Consider the following 25671-nt stretch of genomic DNA (forward strand, 5'->3'; position numbering starts at 1 on the left):
TTCCGTCAAGCTCAAATATTGTTATTTCCTTCTGTAAAACTTTGCATAAGTTCGCTGAATCACCGCTGGTGTCTGGTCACCGATTCCAGCTCTTGCAACATTTCATTAGAAACTGAAGTGTCCAATAGTCCAATACTTTTAGTTTGTTGAAGACAAAGCTGAGTGTTAGGCAGGCAGGTTTTAGGGCATTAGAACGCCCACGTTATTAATGTGAAATTACGGCCACGACCCAAGTTACACTGACTGAGTTTTATTAATTTATTTATTTCTGGTCGCATTGATTTCCGGGTTTCATTTTTTTTATCAATTTACAAGTTTCAAAAATTTTTGCCAATAAACAAAGAAAAATATCAAGCAACTATCCGCTTAGTAGTAAACTAAGTAGCAAAAAAGACATTAGACGAAGTAAATATTTGCTTAATTTATCGTTTACTGAATAACCCTCTAGTGCCCAATGCCGCCATTTGGCGGGCTTCAGTCGAAGTTCTGAAAAGCTTCAATAAATACTTAAAAAATGTTTATAATGGTTCATAGTGATTTTACCGAAGCCCGTCTAGAAATTAACTTGGGCACTAGAGGAATAAGACAGCACATATTTTTGACAAATAATTTGAGCAAATAATTTGACTTTACACTACAAGCAAATATTGATGTTATTTTTAGGCAAATATTTGCTTCAAATAATGCTAGCTGGTTTACACTTTTACGACGTAAGTTTCGCGATTTGATACGATATTCAGTTTTATTGCAATAATGTATGGGAAATTCTTCGCGGAGCTCGGGAATCCCGGGAATCAATATTTCTATTCCCGGGAAAAGATAATTCCCGGGAAATCGTTCCCGGGATTGCAAACCCTAATCTAGAATGAGATAGGTCTTGTCGTCCATCACCACCGCCATGTCACGATTCACCAACAAAAATCTACTTGACCATCTTATTGAGCCACTGCCGCTGCGTCATTACCTGCAACTCCGAGACCACTTCCTGATATATATTCCGGCCAAGCGCACGCACGCAGCGATGTAGCTACTTTTCCCTCGGCCCTCTTCAGCATCCTTTGAAGCTTCTTGTCGTTTAAGGTCGTCGGCCGTCTGAAACCAGAATTTCTTTCGATGCTCTGATTGTTGACCAATAGTGCCATGATGTTGTAGATGTCGGAACGGGCGTATCCGGCGTCCACAAAGTGCCGCACGATGTCTTTTTTCGATGCGGCAGGGTACCGTTCTTTGAACGCTCACACTCCTAGACGGAGTAGCTTCACTGTTTTCGCTATCACGGTTAAAGTTCGACTGAAAGAGCTGTCATTTTTTTCTGCTAAAAAATGGGTTACTATGATTGGTGCTGCATTGGTAGTTTCTTCAGTGACGTCGGACTAGGATAGTTGGTAACGTCTCCGCCAGCCACACTGGGGCTTGGGCTCGAATCCTAACACCGATATAGGTGTCGATAGTTGTTGGCTAACGTGATCCTCTCACAACCACCCAGCCTCGTCTAGATTCAATCCTAACGGACAATTAGAGTTTTTCTATGGCGGAAAATCTCTTCAGTCACTAACATTAAAATCATCCTGTCTTTTCACAGTGGGAGATTGGTGTTTATTTTTGACATCTGTTAATGAAGCTATAAGGAGCACTAGAAGTGGAGGCACCTGATGTCCCGTATCAGCGATACGCGTAAGTTTTTTGAGAAGGCGAACCAGTCTTGCAGAGGATTTGTGCCGCTATGGACGGGAGCCTTCTCGGTGGTCAACAGGCGAAAAAGGTACTTCGATGGATACCTAAATGGCGATACAGCAAGCAGAAGTGGAAAAGGAACTGACCTAGGAGCACCAACTGAACATTACCGAGTACCAACTTTCGGTGTTCATGAAGTTCATTGAGATCGAGAAGTTCAAGAACAACTAAGCCGCCGGCAAAGACGGACTGCCGAGTGCGCTTTTCAAGCATGGCTAGCGCACTGCATTGGGGCTTTCCCAGGATTTAAAGGATGCGAAGCTACCAGACGAGTGGATGGAGGAATCATCTGCCCTATCAACGGTGAGCTGAATGCCACAACTACCGCGGTATCTTGCTTATCAATGCCGCCTACAAACCAGATCAATGCAGCCTTCAACCAGAAAGTTCGTGAAGTGGGCTTTATGGGAACTCGCGCCACCACGGACCAGATGTTTTCAGTCCGACAAATATTTCGGAAATGTCGCGGCCTATTATACAGTCGATCGAGAACAGTTATGGCAGATCATGCACGACAACGGATTTCCATAGAAGCTGACGCGATTGATCAAGGCCAACATGGTGCAAGCGATGTACTAAGTGCTTGTTTCGGTGATACTTTCGCGTTCCTTTGTATTGCGCAGAGGGTTGAGACAAAGTAATGGGCTTTTCTGTTTTTTGTCCAACATCACCCTTGAGGGTATGATCCGGAGGGCGAGCATCGACATGGGGGGCACGATTTTCACAAGGTTTGTTCAGCCTGTGAGCTTCATAATTGACTTCGACATCATAACTCGTAACAAGTCAGAAATTAAATACATGAGAGCGAGAGGTTACAAGGAGAACAGCATCAGCCTCCCAACTCAAGTCTCTGTAGACGGCGATAAGCTTGAGGTGGCCGACGAGTTAGTATATCTGGGGTCACTGGTGACCGCTGACAAAAAAAAACAACAATAAGCAGACGCATCCGAGCTGAGAATCGTGCTTACTTTTCACTACCGAAGACACTTTCATCGAATCGAGTGCGACGGCTCACAAAGTTGACGCTGTACAAAACCCTGATAAGACCGGTAGTCCTCTACGGAACCGAGAAAACAACGTTTCTCGCGGTGAACTTAAAGGGCTTTGAAGTTTTCGAACGGACGGTGCATGCGATCTTTTGGTATTTTTCTTCTAGTTGTTACTTATCCGTACGTTGCATAAAATCAAGAAAACGAAATGACGTATGCACCATTTCAATACAAAAGTGACAAGTAACCCGTTCGTTTTTGGGCCGTATTGAAAAACTGACAAATGGATGCACGTCATAATGTCATATTACGGCAGGGCAGTGGGCCGGTCCCGTCGTTAGGATGCCGGACGACAACCCTGTGAAATCGCTTCTCTTCAGCAACCCCACCAGCGCCAGAAATAAAGTAGCACAGCATGCACGATAGCTCGATCAGATAGAAGGAAACTTGCCGATGATGAGACGCCTGGGAAACTGACGAAACACAGCTGAGAACTGAGCAACATGGCGACAACTTCTTGACACACCACGAGCCTCCACGGCTCGCCTCTAATTGGTGAAGTAAGTGTATGCAAGCGCGTCGCACTTAATTAGTTAGTTGCACGTGGTAATTCGACCTTGAAACTTTTCCTTTTTTAAATATTAAGCAGTGAAGTCTTATGGTAACTAATGTACAACACGATTATTTTGCATTTTATCTGCCTAGCGACATGTGAATGATTGCAATTCATTATGTGGTTAATTGTTGCACAGAATGTACATCAGCATAAAAACTCGGACTATACCGAAAGGACTAGTTTAGTTTTGCACTAAGTACATATACATTGATTGTAAAATTAAATCGGCCCTCAAAAAATAAGTAATCAGATTTGGTGTAAAGTCACTGATCTGGTATCAATGACCGCATCTCTAAAGTAACCAAAGTAAAGTGAGTCAACATTGTTTGCTTCGGCCCTTCCCAAACAGTAGCACTTTGGTTCACTATTATCAATATGCATGCTCTTATCTTTCGATTTTCTGTGTGTGAGTAGTAGTATTCACGCTACGCGTCGGCTGTCTCTCGCGCAGTTCCGTACACACGCTTTCTTTCTTCGTATAAGAAGAAGTCTAGCGGGTTTATATGTCACTGTCAGATATTCGATTGCCGGTCAGTCGTTAGCGAATCGCGAATCGGAAAAGATTGTTTTGTTCGGTGGTGGTTTTTGTTCCTTATTATCACATATTGTTATCAGACGAATCAGTGGGAGAAAAATGGCCAGCAAAGCTGAGGTTCCCGTGGTTTTGAAAACCCTTTTCAAGTGAGAAATTTTACTTCATTCATAAAAGTAGAATTTTAAATAACATTGATTTTTCTTTCGTTCGCAGCCACATCGAAGCTAACAAGGCAAAGTATATCCAGGCTCTGGCGGAAACCGTGGCCATCAAGTCGGTGTCTGCCTGGCCCGAATCCCGACCGGAGATCTCGCGAATGGTCAACTGGGTAGCGGATCGCCTGCGGACGCTTGGCGCGACCGTGGAATTGGCGGACGTCGGCAAACAAACCCTGCCGGATGGGCGTGTGATCGATCTGCCCAACGTCATCTTGGGATCGCTTGGTAATGTGAGTATGGTCGCGTCAGCAGAAGTTTATCTGAATTCACAACAAAAAATCTTTGCTGCATTTCTATTGCGTTGTACCATCTGAGAAGAACCTAATGTAAACAGGGTTAGCTTGAAATATTTTATCGCAAACATATTTGATAAGGATTGCCTTGTTTGCTGAAAGCAAAGTGCAATTCGAAACATTAAAAAAAATTCAATTCCAACCTGCTGATTTTAATCACATTTGCGGCTTTTCGAAGCCACACAAATACTGCAGTAGACGCTAACAGTGTTTTCAGTGCACAAACCACTTTTTTCCGAGTTTGACTCACAGTCTGCCTACACGATCGCTGCTAATCGAGCGGCAGGGATCGTGTTCAATGTTGGAAACATGTAAAATGATCCTTACGAGGAAAAATATACGTTCATTGTTTTACATCAACAACAACACAGTGGCTCGTGACAAAACGGACATTTAATACGCTGACGCATCGAGCAATAATAAAGCCGACGCTAGTAGTGACTCAGTCAGCTTGTTTTGTTTTGTGAAGCTTACTATATATATATTTTCTAACGACATTGTTTACGTTAAGTGCACTTGGGCTGCCGCATCGATCAATGAACCTGCGAGTTGGTCTGAACGCTAGCAGATAAAATGTTTTGAGCTAAGTTGCAATTTTGTAGATTTGTGATTATTCCGGGGGATGGCCTAGTTTTATGGTCCTACAGTAGTTTTATGGTCCTACAGTACAGTCTTAGACTACCGAGAGATATTAAAATTTTGTTTTTCGCTTTCAACAGGCAATCTTTTTAAAAGACTACCTGTTGAAAGGCAAAGTCATAAATTTGGTTTTAAAGTTAACGAGTGAATTAATTTGGTTTGAGATATTTCTACTCAAATTCTATAGTGAAGTGAAAGTGTAGTGAACTTGTCCAGTTATGCCTGGAAAAAATAAAAAAGCTCGCTTTGATGCGGCATCAAGGAAACGTGAGGCATCTCCTCCAAGTGACACTGAAATTTCGACTAACAGGTATGATATTCTTTTTTCTGTTGGGGATTCTAGATTTCCAAACTTCTCATACTGAGCATAAAGCCGTTATGAAGAAGGTTAAAGTTCCACCTATTGTGGTATTTGTAGCAAACTTTAAAGCATTTCGATCAGAACTATCATCATTTCTATCGAATGTGAAAGTTAATTTTCAAATTGGTCGCCAAGGCGAAATTCGTATTTTGGCCGAATCTTTTGATGGCCATAAACATCTTTTACAGTATTTGACTGAAAAGATGTATAAACTTTACTCTTTTGATGCCAAAAACGAGAGACCGTTTAAGGCTGTGTTGAAAGGTCTCTCAAATGATCAAAGTATTGATTAAATCAAAGATTGTTTGTCAGAATCACTTGGTTTTGCCAGAGGCGACGCGTGACCAAGTGGGCTACCTGGTCAATCAACATTTGCAACACTGAAACAACAGTATCGTGATAACAGTTTCGAAAACTTTTAACTCTCTACATTTTTATCTCTCTACATTTATCTGTATGGCAAAGAAATTCTACGGTCTATTATGACCGCGAGTTTTCCGATAATTTTCTCGTAGAATAATGATATCTGCATCATTTCAAAACTTTATCCACATTTATCACATCATAATTCTCATAAACGGTTTTAGTCGTAAATAACTCTGGATCCGTTGAAGAACAAGAAAAGTTCGCTCGACGGATGGCGTTGTGATATGCAATGTCAGTATCATTCAGGTTTTGTCCAACGATAATTAAAATTATGTTTATGATCTATTTGCCATGAGTAAAAAACCTATCTTTGTTCAATGCTAAAGCGTTTCCTTTGACGATGTTGAAATTTTAAACTAAATGAAAGCAGCGCGTAAGAAGACAAACGTATACTATGCGGACTATGCGAGGTTCAAGTTTTCGAATGAACACAATTGGTGTAGAGGTTTGAATGAAACTATACATCGACGGAAGAATTCCACCACATTGACAGAAATAATGAATGAATTTGCTCGTTTTTCATTTGCACTACAAAAGCTCTGAAGATGGATCTGCGAACTCTCGCGGCCACGTGGTCTCTCTCAAATTTTAATGACGTCGAGAGAAGAAACAGAAAGGCATAACGAAACAGATTACCAGACACTAAAGAGAGGTGGTGTGTAATGAATGTTTTCTCTCGCTGACATCGGTTTTGTTCAGCAGAAAGTTTGAACCAAAAATGTCATTTTTACGCGAGGCGTCGTATTAGTAGTGGTGAGCATAAATGACTGCGTCTACCAGGGGGGATTTACCGCTGTCAAATTTCATATATGTGTGCGTTATCGCAGATCAACTCTGGTCCATGAAGTTTGTTGGTCCATGACGTTTGATAAATTACCAATGTGGCGATAAAACATCACCAATTTTCGTTAAAAACTTGTTGCTGTCCCAAAATTTCACTACGGAACGCATTATTAATAAAAGTTTTCAGCGATTTCTCGAGTTTTGTTAAATGAGAACGTTCCATTTTACTTCGATCAAAACGACAAAATTCAAAACATACAAACGCCTTGTTGCCAAATGTGTTGATCATGGTTTCACGATATTTGACAGATAGATTCCCCCTGGCGTCTACCCTGCCGCACTTGAAGGTGCAGAGAAGTGTTTAACGACGGTTAGTTCGGGTGAAAGGTCTGAACAAACGGTAGTCATTATTGCGTGTGGGTAGCGTTGCGTGTGAGTTGTATGGCGTAGTCTGAAATGTAGCCCATCAGGTTACATTCTTCACGGTGCATACATTTCCACTATATAGAAAATAAAATAAGGATAATCGGGATAACATTGAAATTACAAATAAATTACTCCGATGATTTTTCATCCACTCTCAAATGTGAAAAAATCACTTTTTTCTGAGATTGTCTACATGTCCTATGAACAGGTTGAACAGGTGGACGAGACGCCTCTGGGTTTTGCCCCCAACCAAGTAATTTTGATGAAACGAAAGGCAAATGCCAAAATTTTTCAAACTGGAATACACCAGGAAAATTACTTAGTACATTTTGATCGTACCAAAGTACATAATTTAAAATGTTTAGAAAAAGCACGTGTTTTATTCAACGTGCGAATAAAGTAGGAAAATTTCAAGAGACATGGAGGAATCCATAATCTTACACAATGTCGGAATTGTCAAGCCTATGGTCATGGAACTCGAAACTGCCATATGGCTGCAAAATGTATGATTTGTGGTGACACTAGTCACACGAAAGATATCTGCCCCCTTGAAAGAGATCACTTATAGTTTCAAATGTGTAAATTGTGGGGGAAATCACAAATCTAATTTCTTTAATTGTTCTGTAAGGTCAAAAATTATTGCTTCTAGACAACGTAGGAATTCTAAACAACCTGTTGTCAATGTGGGTTATCAAAAGACTTTCAGTACTGTTCAGGCATCACCAGCACTTTCATTAGCAGGTGTGTCTGTAGGTAATAATTTAAATTCAGATAACAAATTTCAGAAAAATAATCCTGTTCAGGCAACACCAGGCTGTTCATATGCCAGTGTCCTTTCAGGTAATATTTCAAACTCAAACAGTAACAAACCATTCGTGTTTGGTGCTGAAAAGTCAGCCAGTATTGATTTAGGTAATCCAACTCCCGAAAAGATTGAATACCTACAACAATCCATGCTGCAGCTAATGTCCGTTTTGTTGAACTGTAACTCGATGTACGAGGCTGTTCAAGAAGGTATAAAATTTACAACTAATATTGTTATGAAATTGAAATTCAGCAATGATTTTAAATAATGCTGTAAATTTTCTAAATTGGATTGCTCGCTCTTTAAAAGCGAAAGAGGATGAATTTTTCAATTTTTTAACAGTCCACGATGTGCATATTGCAGTTGTGACTGAAACGCTTTTAAAGCCAAATATTAAACTAAAAAAGAACCCAAATTATATGGTTCATAAGTTTGATAGAATTAATGTTGCCGGTGGTGGAGTTGCAATAGTTATCCATCGTCGAATAAAACATCGTGTTTTACCCCATCTCGAAACCAAAGTAATCGAGAGTTTGGGAATTGAAATTGAAACAAGTATTGGCATTTTATTTATAGCCGCAGTGTATTTGCTTTTTCAATGCACTGGTGAGCGAAAAATTATTTCAAGGGAGATTTGCAAAAACTCACAAGAAATAAATCTAAATTTTTAATCATCGGTGATTTTAATGCGAAACATCGATCTTGGAATAATGCTCAAAGCAATTCCAATGGAAAAATATTGTTTAATGATTGCTCGGCTGAATTTTATTCAGTTTTATTTCCAAATGGTCCTACATGTTATTCTTCTATTAGGAATCCATCTACAATTGATTTGGTACTAACAAATCAAAGCCATTCATGCAGTGATTTATTAACTCATGCTGACTTTGATTCTGATCATCTTCCCATAACATTTTCTATTTCCCATGAAACTATTTTAAATCCCACTAGATCTGTGTTAAATTATCACAAGACTAATTGGGATAGATATCGTTCTACGATCGAGGAAAATTTGAATGATGATATTATTTTACAAAATAGTGCTGACATTGACAGAGCATTAGAAAATTTTAGCAGCTTAATACTTAATGCCCGGAATTTATCAGTTCCTAAGGCTCGAGTGAAATTTAATGCACCAATTATTGACAGTGAACTTCAACTTCTTATACGTTTGAAGAACATACGGAGACGTCAATACCAAAGATCTCGTGATCCTGCTTTGAAAATTATTTTTCAAGAAATACAAAAGGAAATTAAACATAGATTCACTCTCTTGTGAAATGAGAATTTCATGAGAGAAGTTGAACAACTGAAACCTTATTCAAAACCTTTCTGGAAGCTTTCGAAGGTTTTTAAGAAACCCTCGAAGCCTATTCCAGTCCTTAAAGATGGTGATTGCATTTTTCTAACGAATGAACAAAAATCTCAAAAACTTGCTCAGCAGTTTGAGACTGTTCATAACTCCAATTTGAACGTAGTAAGTCTTATTGAAAATGAAGTAAACCAAAGTATGTTCAGATCACCACCCAAGAATTTCTTTCCGAAGAGGTATTGGAGACAAACTTTAATGAGGTGCGAACCATTCTCAAAAAATTCAAAAACATGAAAGCACCAGGAGATGATGGGATTTTCTATATCCTCATCAAAAGACTTCCCGAAAACTCTTTAAATTTCTTGGTAAAAATTTTTAACAGATGCTTTGCACTAGCACATTTTCCTACGAAATGGAAAAATGCCAAGGTCACTCCAATTTTAAAACTCGAAAAGAATCCAGCTGAGGCATCAAGTTATCGACCAATTAGTTTACTTTCCTCTATTAGCAAACTTTTTGAAAGAATAATTCTTAATAGAATGATAACACATATTAATGAGAACTCAATTTTTGCAAATGAGCAGTTTGGTTTTCGCCATGGGCATTCCACTACTCATCAGTTACTTAGAGTAACAAATATGATTCGAACTAATAAATCTGAAGGCTATTCGACTGGATCTGCTCTCCTAGATATAGAAAAGGCATTCGACAGTGTTCGGCATAAAGGTTTAATAGCTAAAATGTCAAATTTCAGTTTTCCGCTTTACCTCACAAAAATGATACAAAGTTATTTAACTGACCGCACTCTCCAGGTTAACTATCTAAATGGTAAATCTAATAGATTGCCTGTTAGAGCTGGTGTGCCTCAGGGGAGTATTTTGGGCCCAATCTTATATAACATTTTTACTTCTGATCTTCCTGATTCACCACCAGGTTGTGAAATCTCTGTTTTGTGACGAAACAAGCATTTCCGCAAAAGGAAAAAGCCTTCGTGTTATATGCAGTCGGCTTCAAAAAAGTTTAAATATATTTTCTTCATACTTACAAAAATGGAAGATTGCCCCTAATGCTTCAAAAACACATCTTACTTTCAAGGAGCAAGAATCTTACTTTCAAGGAGCACATTGAAAATATCCAGTCAAAGTGCAATAAGTATATCAAATGTTTTTATCCTCTTATCAACAGGAATTCCCATCATTTCACACAACCCCTCCTTCACCGCCATACTTATTCTTTCAATACATGTCCCGCGAAGGTGCACAGTGTGTTGAGTGTATGGGAATGCGGAACACAAATCAAAACATTTATTTATTTGGCCTTCCGTCATAATGACATGGTCTGATTCACAAAGTTTCTCGGATTCACTCAGTTATTGGATGCCGCTCTCCAAGCCGTGGGGCACTGTATACTCCTCGCCAGATCTCGCTCCACCTGGTCTACCCATCTTGGCGCCCCTGGTTGTCTTCTTCCTACCGGATTCGAGGCAAACACCATCTTCGCAGGCCCAGCGTATACGTCCAACTTTAGCCACCTGTTGAATGTCCTCCGCCTCCATATTCTATTCTGCACGCCTCCAAACATTATCTTTAGTATCCGTTGTTCGAAAACTCCGAGCACTCGCAGGTCCTTTTCGAGCTTTATCCACGTTCCATGCCTGTAAAGAACAACCGGTCTTATGAGCGTTTTGTACTTCATATGAGGGCTTAGTCTGGTCGGCCGCAATTGCTATTGGAGCCCATAGTAGGCACGACTTCCGCTGAAACTACGCCTCCGGATCTTACGACTGATATCGTTGTCCTAAGTTACGAGAGGGCCAAGATATACAATGTCGACAATGTCCATGTCATCAGCAAAGCAAACGAGTTGACTGGATTTGTTGAATATAGTACCCCGGTTGTTGATGTCCGCTCGATTCATTACACCCTGTAGCGCAATGTTTAATAACAGGTAGGAGAGACCCCATGCGGGATTCAAATGGACCCGACATCCGCACACAGCACTGCGTTCCATCCACCGTAGACTTTATCAGTCTAATCAGCTTCCCTGGAAAGCCGTTTTCGTTTATGACTTTCCATAGCTTTTTTCGGTCGATAGTGTCATACGCGGCTTTGGAGTCGATGAATAGATGGTGCGTTGGGGTTTTTTATTCACGGCATTTTTGGAGGATCTGCCGTATGGTAAAGATTTAGTCCGTCGTAGAGCGTTCTTCCACGAAGTCGGCCTGAATACTTCCCACAAATCTGTTGGCTAACGATGAGAGTCGACAGAAACTAATTTGGGACAGCACTTTGTAGGTGGCATAGATAGGGCAGATAACACCATCATTCCACTCCTCCGGTAGCTGCTCTGTATCCCAAATTCTTGCAATCAGCCGGTGCAAGCAGGTGGCCAACTTTCCCGTGCCCATCTTCTTAAGCTTCGCTCCCATACCATCCTCCCCAGTCGATTTATTTGTTTTCCGACTGTTTGATAGCATCCTTAACTTTGCCTTTCGTTGGAGCTAACACGTCTTCTACGTTTGTCGCACCGACGGAATCACTTTGACCGCCGCCATGGTTCTCTGCCTAGACGTCATTCAGGTGTTCGTCGAAATGCGGCCTACACGTCTCGGTTACCTCACAATCGTCCGTCAGATTATGTACTCAAATCTTTATCCCAGCACATTTCAGCTCACGGCACAAAGCCTTTCGCGTTTCCTGAGAATGATGCAGCTGTTCCAGCTTTACATACTCCTCTCCTCCAGGCGGCGCTTCTGCTCCTGGAAGATTTGGGTTCGCTACATCTTCTGTGCGTCTCTCCACATTCTGACGAGTGGCACTGTTCATCTTAGCCACCTGCGCAGCGTTCTCCTCATCAATCACCCTCCTACATTCGTCATCGAACCACTCGTTTCGTTGGGTTCGTCCCACATGCTCGATGACGTTCTCCGTTACGCTGTTGATGGCTGTGTTGATGATATTCCAACAGTACTCGAGAGAAGCTTCCTCCTGTTGTTCTTTCCGGCAGCGCAGCTTCGAGCGAACACGTCTAGTTTTCGGTTTCGGCTGCTTCAGTCGCGCGAGATCCAACCGAAACGGGCGGCGATACTGAATTTTGTCAACAATCACCGGTTAATATTCTTCCTCCTTGCCAACCTGAGCTTTGAAATCCCCGATGACGATCTTCACACCAAAAATTCTCTTTATGGTTCAGCAAAGTACATTGCTGAAAGTGTATCAGCAAATCACTTGTTTACTGAATCACAGCATTTTTTTCAAAAGTTTGCTGTAATTCAGTTTTACAGTTTACTGAATTTCGTTCAGTAATTTTATTTTTGCTGTAAACCAGTATTTCATTGATAAATTTACTGAAAACCAGTAATCGATTCAGTGATTCGCAAAAATACAGCAAATCTATTTGCTGAACAGAAAACAGTAAATGAATGTTTGCTGGAATCCAGCGAAAGAATTGATATGTCAAAATATTTTACGTCAAGCTGACATTAGTAAAACGCGCCAAATCGCTGTGCAGCTGGTACGGGATCATCTCTAAGCTCCTGATAGCGGATATGGGACCATAGCTAAGTCACTGTTGGGCTAGATGAACTTAAAGGTTGAAATGATAATCATACATCTCTAGTTCAACAGTAATTTGGCTATGATCCGATGGGCGGATGGAAGCTGGTGCCTGAGGGAAACATGGTTCCCTTGAACTAACTGGTTAACCAGTAAATTGATTAATGCTTTGCTGAATGTACAGCAAATTGTCATAGCTGACAATCAGCAATTTGTATTTTGTTTTACTGAACATGCAGCAAACGATCTGTCATTTTTATGCAATTGAGCATTACTGAATAATCAGCAAATTTCATTTTGCTGAACAGATTGCTGGAAACACAGCACACCAAAAATCAGCAAAATATTGCTGGTTTCCAGCAATGAAAATTTGGTGTGTTGATATCGTGTTTTGGGCAGTGGTCGAAGTGACGCTTCAACTGCACGTAGAATTCACCCAATCACCCATTTCCGCATCTTACCCATCACCATTAAAGCTGTCTCCAGTTCATGTGTGTTGCCGGCGGCAACTTACCGCAGCTCTGGTAGATGGCATGACCATCACGGAACGTACGTACCATTGAGCCCTCCTGAGCGTACGTACCATGGAGCCTCCTGTAGTGTTACGACGTCGAACTTGCGAAATTTCAATACTTCGGAGAGTACTCGTGTGCTCCCTTGGAAATTAAGAGATCGGCAGTTCCTCATCCGATTGTTCCAGTCCGCACTTTTTTGTTCCTTGTTCATTACTTATGGGTGTTTTACGTCTTGTAAGGCCTGCGCACCAACCCCCTGTCTCTCCAGAGGGCCATCGTGCACTATACTGTTCAGAGTCCCACGTTGGCACGAGGACGGTAATCGGCAACCCCTAACTTGGAGTACAGACGTCGTTTTGAGCCGCCTCAACATGGAGGACAGATGCTCTGAATCTCAAAAGAACAATCCTTCCTTGTCAGCATACGATCAAGTTCCCACCGTGGTTGGATATCCCATCTTATTTTGGTTGTTCGTATCTCAACTGGCATCACGTGAAGGTCGGAATAAGAGTGGCTGATTAAAACGCTAATTACCACATGTGGGGTCTATTTTATTCCTGTAGAAGGTGCACTTGGCAACGATGGCACAGAGAACAGACATTTATGTTCATATAAAGAAATTTGAAAATCGGGTGTAAAAATTTGAATAAAAATACGTCAATACACTAACGACATCTGTATTGTGGTGCCCTAGTTGCACTGCATAAATATTGCCGTATCGATATTTTATCGATATCAAGGCTTGGTTTGTAAGTGACAAGGGCGCCACATAGCGGGAGCATTACCACTTACTGTTAAATTACGGTTGCAAGTTTTTAAACATCTTTTGAAAATAAGATGAGCGTCTGTTCTCTGTGACGATGGTACGCATTATCCATTACAATTATCCGTTTACCAGTTATAATCAAACAGTCTGTCCAGTAATGTTTGCATATAGGTGTGAAACAAAAATTTTATGTAATGATTTTATGTAAGAGATACTATTTGCATAAATGATGAGTGTTACATACGTAATCGCAAAAATGTCTCAAACGCCAAATTCTTTTACAGAAGTATAAAATAATTGTCCGGGAATGTTTTCCATTTTGGGATAAGACTTGTAAAGCAAATTCAAATTATTTATAGACGACGAAAAAGTGACTTAAACGCCACCACAATGAGACTATATTTTTATTATCATTTAGTTCTCTATTATTTATGTTTATTTTGTTGTTACAAAACATTTACATATCATTAATCCAGGAATATTTTATGCTGCTCTACACATAAATTACGTGTAATGAAAAAAATATGGGACCAATGTATATATGCATATGCATATAACCTAATTGTGATTTCCGAATGTAATGTGAAACTTATTCTCTTACTACCGACTAAAAGTTTTTGCACACCTTGTCCTTAAATATCATGGTTATTTTTAAATTGCTAATTTTGTTGAGAAATTGTTCTACTGATAAATAAAAGTAATTAAGTCAACTAATGCACCAACATATTCGGAGCGCGTGCTTTTTACGTGAGCAAAATCATCAGTTTCACCATGGATTTTAATTTGTATGTCAAATTCATGTATTATCTCAGAGAACCACTCACATTTATAAGACATGATTATATATTACAATATGTCGCTTCTCATTTTGTGGCATCTGTACTGAGAAAAAGCTAGACAAATACATCTGGGAAATTTGTTAATTTGAAACTTCAAGTTGACTAGAAAAAGTATCATGAAATGCACAATGTAACACGAAAGAAGTGCTTTATCGGTTTCACTGCGACTGATATGTAATGTGACCTAATTGTTAAACAGAAACATCAGAAGTAACAACTGGATAGTCGCATATAGACTGCAAATTTGCGCTTTTTTGGTTACATAGTAGTAATCTTCCAGATGGTCTCGAGGCACGATGTTGGCCTAACAAGCCAGTCGTCGTAGGTTCGAGTCTCGGCTCGGGAGAAACTGTTAGTGTCAGTAGGATCGTAGCGCTAGCCCCGCAATTGTCCTGAACACTAAACAGTCGGCTGCGAAGTCTGTGTATAAATAAACAGAAGGTCAAGTTCCGAATCGGAATGTAGCACCAAGGCTTTGCTTTTTAGTAGTAATGATGTTTGTTACAGAGACCGCACATGATTTTTCTAATTCGTCACATAATGCTTACTAACTCTTATTTGTAATAAAATATGTTGCTTGGGAAGGCTTTGCTATGTCTTAAATATGTATTAAGCATATCTATTATCTGCTATTTTTGATTTTTGTCAGCAGAACGTTGCACTGTGTGGCTTGTTGATCAGCGATCAACAAGCCACACAGCGGATTAGCGATCAGCGTCGCTCAATTTTTGATTAGCGATGTACATCACTGGATATAGCTAACTGAACCGCTCACCTATCATCATATATCATATTCAGGGTGGCGACTACCGGGAAAAACCGGGAGAATCAGCGAATGTCAGGGATTAAATTTTTCGATCAGGGAAATCAGGGAATATCAAGGAATTCTAAAGGTCATCAGGGAAAATTTCAGATTCTAAATCAGTTCAAAATATGCAAAAAATAATCGATCATTTTTTAATTGACTGAAACTACGCGCTAGTACTTGGTTCAGCAAACTAAGTATTTTTGCCTGGTAGAAAAATTTTCCTGAAAAGTAATTTTCAAGAAGAACGTATCCATTTTAGCATATAGGCTTTATTTAACCCTATTCCCGCGGAGTGATAGGGTTTCCCTCGATACATGACTTTCAAACTCTTCATACTCAGCAACTACATGCACAATTTGCACAAACTCAAAGATCGATCTGTTCTCTAATCCTTTCAAATAGATCCAAAAATTTCAAGTAGGTATATTTGTTAAACTGTAATCAAAGTTCAGATTTCAGTTGAATTCCCGCGGATTTTTTACCAGCGGAATTAATTAGAACTAGCTTAAATGAGAATAAATCCTTAATTAAAATTTTCAGAAATATAAAAGCACCTGGTGACGATGGGATTTTGAAAATTTTTATTAAAGTTCTTCTTGAGAAATTCTCAGAAATTGTTTCAATACGAATATTCAGCCAAATTATGAAGAAATGCCAAAAACACCAATTTTAAAGCCGGATAAAGATCCAGCTGAGGTTTCAAGTTGTCGACCAATCAATTTATGATGATACGAGCTAATAAATCGGAAAGTTATTCAAGTGGAGCTGCTCTTCTATACATAGAAAAAGCATTGGACAGGGTTCAGAATAAAGGTTTGCTTGCGAAACTGTTAATTTCTAATTTTCTATTTTTTACAGTCAAGATTTTAAAATAATTATTCAACTGATCCAACCAGAAAATTCAAATCTGAATGATTTTCTTGTCAAAACAGGTGTGTCTCAAAATAGTTAATTGCCCCTCAAAAAGTTAGTGCCCCTAGACGTTTTAGAAATGGCTCAAGTCTTCAAAGACTTCCATAAAGTTTTCCCGTAAGTAAACGAAAAAATGACGCACACGGCGAGCAATTACCCTGCGGCCTTTTGACGCACTTCTGCATTTACTGGGAGCACCCAAATTAATAGGAACGGTTAAAAAGCTATAATTTCTAGGGTACTTATTTGAGCTTTGGGACAACTTTTTTTCGCTTTTGTCGACCAGTGCAATTTTTTTTTACAATTTTTATTTGTTTTAATTACCGGTGCGAATTTTAGCAGGAATCAGTCGTAACTTAAACCAGTTTAAAATAAATTAGAATTGTCAGGGGAAAAAAATTGGAACATCAGGGAGAATCAGGGAATATCAGGGAATTTATTTTTGGAAATTGAGTCGCCACTCTGATATTTTTTCACGTTTTTTAAAAGCACTGGTAAACACAGATTTTGTCCTTGAGCTCGAACAGGAGAAAATGAAATATTATAGCTTATTAACCATTCCTGTGGATTTTGGTGCCCTTAGCAAGGGTAACTATTTCAGAGACTTAAATAAGTTTTTTCGTAAGCCAACGTAGAAGTGAAGAGCCCGACGAGGACTTACTGTACGGTATTTCGACGCACTTCTTCATACACGAGGGGCTCTTAAATTTCCAGGAATTGAATCTGTTTTAAAACAACTATTTTGAGCTTCAGTGCACAAACTATGTCAAAGCTTCAAAGTTTTCACAAAATAAGAATAAAAAAAATTAATCCACCTAGCGGTCAGACCCAGCCTTTCTCATTCAGACTTATTATTTGTAAAAATAGATTTACATGAACGCTTCAATCCAATAAATGTGTATTCACTTTTTGGGTTCTAAAATAATGATGTTGTAATAGAAGTATAAAATATGAAATTTGACGTAATGTGAATGCTCAAGAAATAGCGAGATAAAAGAAATGACTCTTAATTTCCAACAATTCAATCACGAGCGATACCGGGAACATTCAAATGGTACGATACCACATTTAAATTATTTTAAGGCCACATACATTGATCAAAGCAAGTATAGTTTTAAATAGTCTTTGTATTTCTTTTTTTCCCATAACTTTTGAACCACATATCAAATTGTTATGAAGTTTGTTATTTGAAAGTTTATGAGATGACTCGTTCGTATGACACTAGTTATGTTCATATAAGCCGTGTAATCTTTGAGATAATAGAATTTCGTTGTTTTATTAACAATTTTATACATAACGGTTGCTTAGTTCGATTATAATCAAATGAAATGGGAACGTATAGGGCAGCCGAACTTTGAAACCACGTGTTTAATCATAATTCATCAGTTAACCCTTAACTAGCCCGTTCATCTGATAATACTATTGATCAAATCGGTTGTGTACTTTCTGAGATAATGAAGTTTCGTGATTTTCACAATTCGGTACATTACAGACGAAGTTACAGTTCGATTACAGTAAAATTCAATAGGGTGTTATGAGTCAGCTAGACCTTCCATTTGACACTAATTTCGTGAAAATCGGTTCAGCTATCTCTGAGAAAAGTGAGTGAGTTTATGTATTCTTCGGAATATGTTTCTTTTCATTGCTAGATTTCACATTTTTAAACATAACAGGCAAAGTAATAGTCCGATTGCCAAAAAATCAATAGGGTCTTATGGGGTAACTAGACCTTTCATAAGACACTGATTTTGTGGAAATCGGTCCAGCCATCTCTGAGAAACATGAGTGAAATTAAACAGTTTTCAGAAGACGTGTCTTTTCATAACTTTTAAACCACATGTTCAATCTATATAAAATTCAAAAGTTAAGGGTTTTTAAAATAGCCCGTTGATTTGATACCAATTTCATTGAAATCGGTTGTGTGGTTTTTGAGATATTGATTTTTCGTGATTTTTACATTTTTAAACATAACCTCTAAAATAAAAATGAAATTTAATAGGGTCTTATGGGGTAACTAGAACTTTCATTTGCATATAATTTCATTAAAATCGGTCCAGCCATCTCTAAGAAAAGTGAGTGAAAATATAAATCGGCACATACACACACACACACACGCACACACACACACACCCATACATACAGAACATGCTCAGCTCGTCGAATTGAGTCGAGTGATATATGCCATTTGGCCCTTTGGAGCACTTGCTATACCTTTCTAGGAGAAAGGCAAAAAGTTAAAATAGTATTAATTAGGAGTAAAATATTCGTGCTGGAGAAATAGCGAAATAAAAGAAATGACTTTGAATTTCGTACACTTCAATCACGAGCAATACCGGGAACGTACGAATAGCACATTACAAAATTTAAATTTTGTTGAGGCCATGTTTTGATCAAAGCAGTTACAGTTTTAAATAGTCTTTGAATTTCGTTTCTTTTCATTACTTTTGAACCACATATCAAATTGCTATGAAATTTCTTAGTTTGAGAGACAACCCGGGAAAACCTATAGGAAAGCCAAACATTTCATTTGACACTAAGATTGTTGAATTTAGTCCAACCGAGTGAATTTTAAAAGTTACCGGAACACCATTTTTAGGATATGTTTGATATGCATTGTGCATTGAAAAATCACAAAAAATGAGCCTTGAAATTCAACTCACGAGGTTTAAGATGTTTTGAAAAGCATCCCAAGTAACACACGTTAATATAGAATAGTTGACGTTACCTATTCCATGACATCAATATCACCAGAAAAGCGCAAAACATGAAGGCTAGTAAAACAAGTACCGATAACTGCATGAAAGCAAGCCAACTTGATATAATTAAGTGGCAAAATACATCTCGAGTACTAATACGGCAATGCGCAAATCTGTTGCTATGACAACTGTTAACAAGCGCATGCGCAAATGTGTTGTGTCTGCGCAGTGCAACTAGATCGACAATTGCTTTTATCAGTGGCAGTTTTAATTGATTATAAAATGATGACAAAAATAATATTCAACTTTTCAAAAAGAGTTGTTTGTTTCCCTTGAATATTGAAATTGTTTTCGCATAGTTTCTACGTATTCTGGATATAAAATCTAACAAAACTAGAAAACGTTGTTAGATATACAATAACAAAAAAACTGAAGTGATATTGGTTACACTGCAAGCGTTGTGTTTATCTTTGGATGGCGCGTTTCGACCCGCTTTGAATAAATATAGAAATCGTTCATATAATTTAAATATTAATTTGATCAAGTAATCTTGAGTTGGGTGTTGAATGCTACGACTATTGTACTAAGGAAAAGCATTTTACAGGTACGTAGTGTTGTTATTAGATGTTGTAACGTCTTATGAAAAGACCAAGTGATAGTGATTGTCATTCTTGCACTCATGTTTTCAATTGCACTTGTAGTACATTTATATGACTACTTTCGTTGTTACTTATTTTCTAACATGTTTTGTGTGTTACTTGGGATACAATATAGGATCTCGTAATTGATGCTTATAAGACTTTATACGATGATCCTTCATGTGACAGGGACAAATGACCGTTTGGGGTTAAAGTCCCTTCAAAAGAAATCAATCAAATCCTCCATGTGAACATAGAAGAATGCTTTTTATACATACTCACCTGCCAAGGCAAACTTTACATAACTTTCAGCACTTAACTCGAACACAAATAGCTTCTCCTCTGCCTGGAGATAGCCCAAGCCACATACCAATCTCCGACACAATTCATGTTATCTTTTCAAGTATGTACCTGTACTCGCAGACTAAGTCCTCCCTATCAGACAGTGCAGCGTAATCGATTGCTCCAAATGAGTACAATAATCCACAGATATTGTTTCCAAAAAAAATAATTCCACCTTCAATTGTTTCATTTTCACATGTCATCAATCATCTCATCATCACGTAGGACGCGAAAAAGAAAACGGTCGTTCTCTACGGACATCTAGACGTACAACCGGCGATTCGAGAGGATGGTTGGGATACGGAACCGTTTGTGCTCACGGAAAAGGACGGTAAACTATTCGGCCGCGGAGCGAGCGATGATAAGGGTCCAGTGCTCGGTTGGATCCATGCGATCGAAGCGTTCCAAGCGATCGGAAAACCACTACCGGTGAACCTGAAGTTTGTTTTCGAAGGGATGGAAGAGTCCGGCAGCGAGGGGCTGGATGAACTGTTGTTCAAACGAAAAGATGATTTCTTGTCCAATGTGGATTATGTTTGCATTTCCGATAACTACTGGCTGGGGCGGGATAAGCCTTGTATTACCTATGGACTGAGAGGCATTTGTTATTTTGAGGTTGAAGTTGAATGTGCGGCTAAGGATTTGCACAGTGGCGTGTTTGGTGGGACTGTGTAAGTTACGATAGGTTATATTTGAGTGTAAACTGTTTTAATAGTAGTTTGTGAAAATCTAACAGGTATGAGGCGATGAACGATCTGGTTTACCTTCTTGGAACACTAGCAGACAAAGAGGGTAGAATTTTGATTCCGAACATTTATAAGGATGTCGCTGCGCTGCTGCCAGCGGAGCAAGCAATCTACGAAGCGATTGCTTTCGATGTTGCTGACTATCGCGAACAGCTTGGTGCTAGGAAGCTTATGCACAGCGAGGACAAGGCGAAGATTCTCATGCACCGTTGGCGTCATCCGAGCCTCTCGATTCACGGCGTGGAAGGAGCCTTCTACGAGCCCGGACAGAAAACGGTCATCCCCAAGAAGGTAATAGGCAAATTTTCAATCCGTATTGTGCCGAATCAAACACCGGACCTGGTGGAAAAGTACGTGGCTGAGTACTTGACCAGCAAGTGGGAAGAGCGCGATTCACCGAACAAGTTCGCCGTCCGGATGGCCCATGGGGGCAAACCATGGACCGAAGATCCACACCATCCGCACTATCAGGCCGCACGGATAGCTACTCAGCATGTTTACCGAGTGGATCCTGATATGACGCGCGAAGGAGGCTCGATACCGGTGACGCTCACACTACAAGAAACCACCGGTAAAAATGTGCTTTTGCTGCCGATGGGAGCCTCCGATGATGGCGCCCACTCGCAGAATGAGAAGATTGATGTACGCAACTACATTGAAGGGGTAAGCAGGTGGAATCGGTTTAAGAAGTTATATTTTCTTAAACATATTTTATATTTACAGACTAAACTGTTGGGTGCGTACTTGTATGAAGTGGCCAGGGTCTAAAGGATGATCTGAATTAAAAAAATGTGTTATTACTGAAAAACGAAGCATCACGAATAAATATTAAATATTGTCTAAACAATTTTCTTGTGAATTTTGCTTACCAATTCCTGCTACCTGAAATTTGAAATCTTCATTAAATTTGTATTTGTATTTGTGAGGTATAGAAGGGGGCCAAGGGCCGGGTACCTGGTGTTATGAGGCACCATTCATGCTATACCAGTGATAAGAGGATTGGCATCACAGCCTCAGTAACCAGCTGGTCAATTAAATTCTGTGTAATTAACTAGAATAACCCTGGGCAAGTTGCAAAAATACTGTCTTGTTAGGGTAGCATCTTGACGAGACCCCTGAGTTATAACTAGTCAATTAACTGCCGAAGGATAAGGAATGGCAAGGATCTCTGAATGTTAGTAAGTGAGTGTAAGTGTGAGTGCGTGTGTGTGTAAATGTATGTGCATCTGTTTGTTTGTTGAGTTTACTATGCTGAAAAATAATGATGATAAGATGATAATAATAAAAATAATGATGATATCAATAATAATCGTAACAATAATAACAACAATAAAAATGAAAACAGAACATAATAATAACAACATATGCTAATCAATAAACAAAAAAAAAACATGATATAATAATATTTAATTTGAAAACAAAGAACTGTGGTTCCTTGATCAAATTTCGCTGTGTTGGTGAATTCAACACATATCTAGACATCTAAACTCGGAGTTTCATTATGAAACTCGGAAAAAAAATCGTGAGTTATTTAAAAAAAAAAAAACAAAAAGGGAGAGAGAAAAAGAATGTATATATGAACGATGTAGTCTATAAAGAAACCACGTACACGTTTACTAAATAATACTACATACATACAACAATACAACTTTGCACATGGAACTAACAGTAAAAAGTGAAGAATTATAGTTCACGTTTAACTATAGTCTATCCATGAATGCATAAGAGTCACACTGCCAGAAAAAAGTAAAAGCATTAATTCATTTTATCTAATAATTAACGAAGTATCATGTGGAACTGTAATGCATTCATGGATATAGACAAGAAAAGAGCTTGCACTTAGTGGTCTGGTCCACGTGTGAGAAAAATTCTTTAGTGTTAATTGATATTGTTAAGAAACTCTCTCACATAGGAGATTGCCGAGTACAGAGTAGGAAAGACTACAACATAGGTATCTGACTCTCATCATCTCCCTTAGCTCCCATCCGCCACCCGGGAGCACGCGCCCTTGGGCTGTCAAAACTCTCATACAATAGTTTTGTGGCTCCATCTTAGGATTCCGTAAAGCTATAAGAACCCGAGATAGGAGCTCAACCACCAAGCCCAGGGAAAATTTGTAATCTTTGAAATCTTCATCAAAGAAACAAAACAACAGAATACTGAATGAACAGATGCATGAAAATACTTTGAGTAAAAAAAAAAAAATTTATAAACTAGAGACGAAAGAAGCAAAAATGAAATTGCAAACAGCAGAGAAGGCTGTAGAAAAAAATGGAAGATCAAAAGCAAAAATAAACAACCAAACGGATAAAAAAAAAATAACTGGAACATAATAGAACAAATATTACAACAACCCACAGCCAAATTAGAAAAAAATAAACAGAGTAATAAAATTTCAGGACGATGAAAATAGATCGACAGAAGAGAAAAAAACACATCAACGGAACATCCAAAAAGGACAACACACTGAAACGAAAAAGACTCTAGAAATATTATAAATGCACGGAAATATAAAGATTTCATAATTTGCAGCAAAAAGAAAAAGATTAAAATCAAACAATACGGCGAACAAGGAATACACAAAATATAAAAAATCTAGATGTATAATGCATACAAAAAAAAAAGAAAAATATAGCGTAATAATCACAGCATGCTAAAAATTCATATTACAAAAGTTCAATTCATTGGACGCAAAAATCAAATATCCTTTACAAAAAAAATCTTAAAACAGAAATCAATGCTCAGAAATTAATTCAGGGTAGAAAAAAAAACAAAAAGTAGTAAGAATTGCGACTCTACTGAACTTGAAAGTCATCATCGAAAAAGAAAAAAATGGAATGATTAGTACTAACATTTTGCTACCTAGTTTACAAACTGTGAGGACATGGCACTCATATTCAAGACACGAAGACATTAGGAAAATTAAACAATAGTAAAAGGAAATCAAAGCTCAGTTCTTGTATTTCAAACCTCGACAGTTGAGTCTCAAAGATTCATCGAGCATTAAGTATGCTCGGTGTTTTTAATTGATTTTTTTCTGTTATTCAAAATCATTTAATTTTAATCGTGTCTTGACGCCATAGAGGAGATACTGACCAATTGACTATCGAATTGAAACCCCGATCATTTTGATTCGTAAAAATAGCAGAACATTTTTACTAGCAGAACATATTGACTAGTTCTACTTTTTCCGAAAAAATGCACAATAAAAAATATTAAAGTTTTTTTTTATATCTTTATTTGTAAGGCTCTACTCTTCAAGATGTATTAAGTCCCAAATTATTAGCATTCGCATTTATTTTTGTAACATTGATTTTGCATGCAAATTCCACTCGAAGCTTCTACAATCACAAAACAGTAGTTATTGCATGTTCAATATATACTCTAAGTTCAATCACTAAAGTCAACCAAAATGTAACTTCCGGCTGCTGAAAATGCCAATCAATTTTGGAGTTAACCTACTGGGCACCTACTGCGACCAAGCATCACCGTATTTATTTTTCCTCTGCGGGGTCTGAGGCGGCTCGTCATACTTTGGCGGTTCCGGTTCGCGCCTAATCGGCGGTTGGTCGTCCAGAACCGGTGACCGATAGGGAGCCTGCTGCCGCTTGAGGTACTCTTCTCGGTTCTGCCGACGCAGCTCTTCGTAGGACTTTGTCACTGCTGGACCCGGCGGAAGCTGAAGTTCCTCCTCAAATGCCCTGTTTGCTGTGAGAGGACGAAATGATTAAAGCTTATCATTTTTTAGTAAGCATATTGCTTCGAAGTTACAATCTATCGTAGGTCGAGCACTGTCATCCAGGCCGGAGTATTGTGGAACGTGAATATCCATGTTCAGCGTATCCGAACGGTGCATATGTTTTTCGGTGTAACTATCGCTCGGTGTGGTTGGACCAAACGGAGACAGCATACTTCCAGCACCAAGTCCCTGATCCGGTAAACTGTTGAAATGCATTATAATTTAAACAACTGTCTGCAACATTATTTTTAAAATAAACTTACAATTTTTCAACGCTGCTACCACCTTGTCTTCTCTGGCGAACCAAATCGGCAAGCCGAGAGTTCGGGAGACGCATAATTTTATCAGCGCATCGACTTTGATAGCTGACTTTACCAATAAAATATCCCAGTGTTATACCGACAAACACCTTAGGACCAGCCCCAAACCGAGCAGCAGGCTAAAAAGAAAGTAATTCCACATACAAAACTAAACGATTATGAAAGCAAGTTTACCTTCAGAAAACCTCGCTGGATGGCATACCAGGTCCCGATGCCGCACACCGTTCCAAACGGTAGCGAACGTTGAAAAAATGCTTCCCTATTACATTCCTGAAGGACTTTCAATTCTTCCGGTGAAAATTGATAATTCTATGGAAAGCAAAGGTAAGGAAACTGAACACCAATAAAGTAACAACAAATCACCAAAGCGTTCCGGGGGCCTTCCTCTGCCGGTTGAACTTGGAAGTGTTCCGCTCTGTCCATACTGTGTAACACTAGTTAAATTTATTCATACACGTAATTTTAGCAAAAGACGCAATAATCGTTCATAACTTGGAATAGGTGGAAAAGCCGCAAATCTCAACAGCTGATAATGACAGCTTTCCCGAATCCGACCGAAGGATTCATTCAAAGTCATCGTTTCGCCCCCCGACAGTTCAGCACCGTTTCCACTTTCGTTTTGCTTTCAGTGTTTTTTTTCCCTTCAACTGTCAGCGGCG

General features: G+C 38.9%; 2 protein-coding genes across 2 annotated transcripts; one reads left to right on the forward strand and one right to left on the reverse strand.

Moving 5' to 3' along the window:
• The first annotated feature begins 3852 nt into the window (after nt 1-3852).
• Nucleotides 3853-21800, forward strand: LOC129726145 (cytosolic non-specific dipeptidase). The gene is made up of 5 exons (XM_055682829.1): nt 3853-4020; nt 4088-4322; nt 20433-20878; nt 20944-21616; nt 21677-21800. Exons 1-5 carry the CDS (start codon nt 3974-3976, stop codon nt 21719-21721), a joined length of 1446 nt encoding a protein of 481 aa, XP_055538804.1. The 5' UTR covers nt 3853-3973; the 3' UTR covers nt 21722-21800.
• Nucleotides 21801-24232: 2432 nt separating this feature from the next.
• Nucleotides 24233-25556, reverse strand: LOC129726148 (OCIA domain-containing protein 1). Its single transcript, XM_055682835.1, has 5 exons — nt 25376-25556; nt 25187-25321; nt 24956-25131; nt 24725-24894; nt 24233-24661 (listed from the first exon to the last, which is right to left on the reverse strand). The coding sequence occupies exons 1-5, from the start codon at nt 25433-25435 to the stop codon at nt 24423-24425; spliced, it is 780 nt and encodes a 259-aa protein (XP_055538810.1). The 5' UTR covers nt 25436-25556; the 3' UTR covers nt 24233-24422.
• Nucleotides 25557-25671: the final 115 nt, after the last annotated feature.

Source organism: Wyeomyia smithii, chromosome 2 (assembly GCF_029784165.1).
Source record: "Wyeomyia smithii strain HCP4-BCI-WySm-NY-G18 chromosome 2, ASM2978416v1, whole genome shotgun sequence".
Taxonomy (NCBI): domain Eukaryota; kingdom Metazoa; phylum Arthropoda; class Insecta; order Diptera; family Culicidae; genus Wyeomyia; species Wyeomyia smithii.